The 4646-nt window shown below is 36.9% G+C and overlaps 1 protein-coding gene across 1 annotated transcript; it reads right to left on the minus strand.

The window, feature by feature from the left end:
* Window positions 1–3481: 3481 nt before the first annotated feature.
* LOC141619031 (uncharacterized) lies at window positions 3482–4425 on the minus strand. The gene is made up of 4 exons (XM_074436068.1): window positions 4314–4425; window positions 4142–4222; window positions 3755–4050; window positions 3482–3665 (listed from the first exon to the last, which is right to left on the minus strand). Exons 1-4 carry the CDS (start codon window positions 4347–4349, stop codon window positions 3482–3484), a joined length of 597 nt encoding a protein of 198 aa, XP_074292169.1. The 5' UTR covers window positions 4350–4425.
* Between the last annotated feature and the right edge of the window lie 221 nt (window positions 4426–4646).

The raw sequence follows: 4646 nt of genomic DNA on the forward strand, positions 1-4646 counted from the left end.
AGGTCCTTGAAAGAGATTATGTTTTGGTAACTCAAATGGTTTGCATAAATAGGTCTCAAATTATCCACGAACTTTTCCACAAGGGTGGCTTCGTCTGGACGTTCAACAAGTTGTGTGCTAGTCTTACTCCACCTACTTAGGAAGTCGGTGAAGCCTTCTTTCTCATTTTGGGTAAGAACCTCTAAAGTGCGCATGTTGACTTGGATCTCAGCATTATCCGCGTATTGTTTAGTGAATTAAATTGCGGCATCATCCCAAGTAGCAATTTTCTTGTGCTCCAAAGAGTAAAACCATTGCTTAGGACTGGTGTCGAGAGATGAAGGAAATATCCTTAGGAACATCTCGGGTTTGATGCCTTTGATAGACATGTAATCTTTGAAAGCACGAATGTGGTTCAAAGGGTTTTCACGCCCCTTGAACTTTAGAATGTCAGTCATGTTAAAGTTGGTCGGCAATTGAGCATTCACGACCTCATACTTTCGATTATTCTCCCTGTAGATGTCATCTCCCTTAAGGTACATTAGTTGCTCCTCCAAGTATTGGAGTCGCTTTTCAGCTTCAGTAGGACCTAGTGGAGGGTTGACTTCTTGTTGTCAAACAAAGGGTGGAATGTCATCATGCACGCTCACGTTAGGAACATCATTCTCTGCAGGAGGAAGCCTAGTTTCTACAGCAACAATTCAGCCTTCAATAGCTTTGAGGCGAGCATAAGCTTGGTCTTGGCTTATTTGGAGACGGACGAGCGCAGCTAGGATTAGATCATTACCATTTTGGGGTTGTCCATTAACACTTGCGTGACTAGTTCCAGGCATCTTGGAAACTGGGGATAAGAGATCGATGACGAATCAAAACACGATCGACCATTTTAGCACACTTACTCAAAAATGACTCAACTTGTAAAGTGGGAGTGTGCCACTGTGTTAAGTAAGGTTTTAAAATGACAAAGTTTTGAAACGTTTGTCCTAAGCAACTGTAGTGTAGTTGTAGGAGTGCTGACTCGATGTGAAGTTTTGAAATGGGTTTTGAGGCCCAAATTTCGACTGGACATTTGGACAGAGTTTCGACTCATTTTGCGCTATTTTTAGGCCACTTTCGAAAATATTTACATTACTAATAGAAAAAACCTCTATCACGACGCAGTTATCGTGGCGGTTCTAATAGAAACGACGCGAAAAGCTCAAAAAATTGGCGGGAATGAAATTTTTATGTATGTAGGAGGTTTATATTGGCGGTTTAAGTAAGAACCGACGTGATAACATAAGTTTTTTATGGCGGTTCCAGATAGGAAACGCCACCATAGGTCAATTGTGGCGGTTCTATTAACAACCGGTGTTAAGAATGACGCTAAAAGTTAATACAAAGTTATACTTTTTGGGGCTAAAAAACCGCCATAATATATTTTTGTGTCGGTTTCTAATTAAAACCGACTTTAATAGAAAAAATTAAAAAATTAAAACCTCAAAAAACGCCTTAGCATTATATGATTAGTTTCCACTTAAACCCGTTTCTTCGTCTTCTTCAATTTCTCATACTCCATTCTTATTTCTCTCTCGAAACGCCCATGCTCCACTCCATCTACCGCCAACACCATAACCCTCACTCCCCTCAACACCTTTCAGATCTACACGCTCGCCCACCATGCCACCCTCGCTAATGTCGTGCCTCTCATCATCCCCATCATTGCTGCTTTCATTCAACGCTCCGATCATGGCTGCAACTGCTCAAAAACACACCACCGGTATGATTCAAAACACTAAATTAATAATATCTTCTTAACACTACTACAGATACAGGCTATAACAACGATTAAAAACCGTTGTCAAAACAAAAAGCGGACGTTGTTAAAGCGGCCGTTGTAAAAGGTATTTACAACGGTTAGGTTATTTACTTAAACCGTTGTCGAAAGTATTAACCATGGTTAAAAGCCGTTGTTGTTACGTGTAAGCCGTTGTGGAAAGTTTTTCAAAAATTTGGTGGGAATAATATAACAACGATTGTCATATGTATAACCGTTGTTGTAACTTTCCCTCCAAAATTGAAATTTGTAGTAACAACGGGTATATGCTACATACCCGTTGTTGAAATTTGTAGTAACAACGATTCTTAGTTTAAAACCCGTTGTTAAAACTTTCCCTCCAAAATTGTGAAGACTTTTAACAACGGTTCTTCGTTTAAAACCTGGTGTTGAATATTATGCGCGGTATTTGTGAAAGGTATTCACAACGGGTTTTTTATTAGTAACCGTTGTTAAAGGTCTTCACAACGGGTTTTTTTAGTAACCGTTTTTATTACGAACTCCTAATGGTTTTAAAAATTAAATTTGTTTCATGCCATTGAAAAACCTGCATATATCAGTAGCACCATATACCAGCACCAACATAAATCACAGCTGGGTTCATCAGAACTCAATAGATTCAATTCAACCACAACAGCAGCATCATGTATATATATATATATATATATATGTATATATATATATATATGTATATATATATATATATATGTATATATATATATATATATATATATATATATATATATACTTACAATGAGTTAAATTTACATGAACTAATCATTCCCTAACTTCAACAAAAAATTTACTAATAAGCTGATCTAAACTCTGAGTATCATGCATTTCTATTTTCTAAGACGTATTTGCCCAACATGTCCCTTACCTCGTCGATATCTACACTTGAGTACTGCTGAATCTCTTGTGACGGGTTGATTACATACTGCGGAAAAAACAAAGACAAGACATTATTGTAACAACATCAAAATCGCAGAGCAACATCATGGTATAGCAAACAAGCAAGACAACATCACTCTAATTTAAAAAAGTAATAAACACATTATTAAATTACTAACCTTTTCTGGAATAAGGATATATCTTCGCCTAATAATCTCCAACATGAACCGACAAACGTAGTATCCACATTGTATGCTATCCGAATTTGGCGAGGGGCCTATTATTACATAAAAACAAGCAGACGAGAGAAGGCTCACATCGAATCTTGAACTTTAGGTATTGTATTAGTATTAAACATGATTTTTGCACTTAATGTATTGTATTTGAGCACGCACTCGTTATTGTAATAAAATCAGGGCCATCATCAGAATCTTTCGTGGGTTGATCCTGATCGTTAGCTCTTCTCTTCTCAAAGGCCCTTTTTTTAAAAAAATAAAAGGCGGCAGAAACTCATTTTTTTAGGGGCAAAAATGAGCTTTTTGCTATAAATAAAAATTGAAACTAAATGTTATTATAAATAAATCAGTATTATAAACTTACTTATTAATCAAGCGCGTAAAAGTCTCGCTTGGTTGATTATGTAAAGAGTCCAACCAAAAAACTTTTTTCTTTGTCGGCATGATGGCTGCTAGCACCCAATGAGTCCTACATCAAGAGACATCATCATTATTAACAAGTACATATATTAGTTATGAAAATGCAATTGTAGGGGGAAACGTAATATTAATTTGTTTATTACCCTTTTTCATTATAAGGGGCAAAAATCAGCTTCTTGGTTGTCGCCAATTGCTGAGCAATATAATCTACCCGATCTTCGAACGAGAATTCCAGAATAAATAAAGATAAAACATAGGGGCACAGGAATCCGTATTGATCAGATGGAATCTTCTTCTCGAGGATCACTCTCAATTTCAATATCCTACATTATTACGGTATTAATTTCGGTATTTAGAACACTATCTAGTAGTCAGAATATTAGAATATGAAATTATTTATTAAGAAACTTACTTTATCCAAACAAATAGGTGTTGGACATCAATCTGGTCTAGACCAGCCCAAATGGCTAGCATATCCCATGACATAAGTGCTTCGCGCTCAACCCCTAGAATATCCTCCTCGAGCGGAATAACTATCAATTGCTCGGTGGCTATGCAACGGTTAGCCTCCTCATGCAGTTTCCTCATCGTCACCGTTCTTACTTTTTGCATGTAATCCTTCCCAGAATATTGTGAGTTGTTTAAACTCCTAACTTCTTTCAAGTCGGGGAAATAATGATTCTTTGATTTTGTGCTACTACCACCAGCCTACACATGTAGATAATTAAAATAATAAAAAATCCAAAGGTAACATATCCTAGTTGGAGTAATAAAAATAAAAGCGTACTTAACTAAATACCTCATCAACCTGCTCTTTCAATGATGAGGTAGTAGTAGCAGGTATGACTGGGGACTTAGGCTTATCAGTCTTTTTTGTCCCCTACACAAAATTACCATGCATGCTTTTTAGAAATACAGACAAAATATAAGGGAGCGATGTTTTTAAAAAAATGGAGAAGTTAATTAAATACCTCATCAAGTTGTTGTCTGGACGAGGTAGTTGGCATGTCCGGGGACTTAGGCTTATCCGCCTTAGCCGGCTTTTCTGTTCCCTACATACATAAAATTTCCATGCTTTTTACACTACTACAGATACAGGCTATAACAACGGTTAAAAACCGTTGTAAAAACAAAAAGCGGACGTTGTTAAAGCGGCCGTTGTAGAAGGTATTTACAACGGTTTGGTTATTTAATGAAACCGTTGTCGAAAGTATTCACCACGGTTAAAAGCCGTTGTTGTTGGGTGTACGCCATTGTGGAAAGTGTTTAAAAAATTTGGAGGGAATAATATAACAACGTTTGTC

The sequence above is a fragment of the Silene latifolia genome, chromosome X (genome assembly GCF_048544455.1).
Source record: "Silene latifolia isolate original U9 population chromosome X, ASM4854445v1, whole genome shotgun sequence".
Classification (NCBI taxonomy): domain Eukaryota; kingdom Viridiplantae; phylum Streptophyta; class Magnoliopsida; order Caryophyllales; family Caryophyllaceae; genus Silene; species Silene latifolia.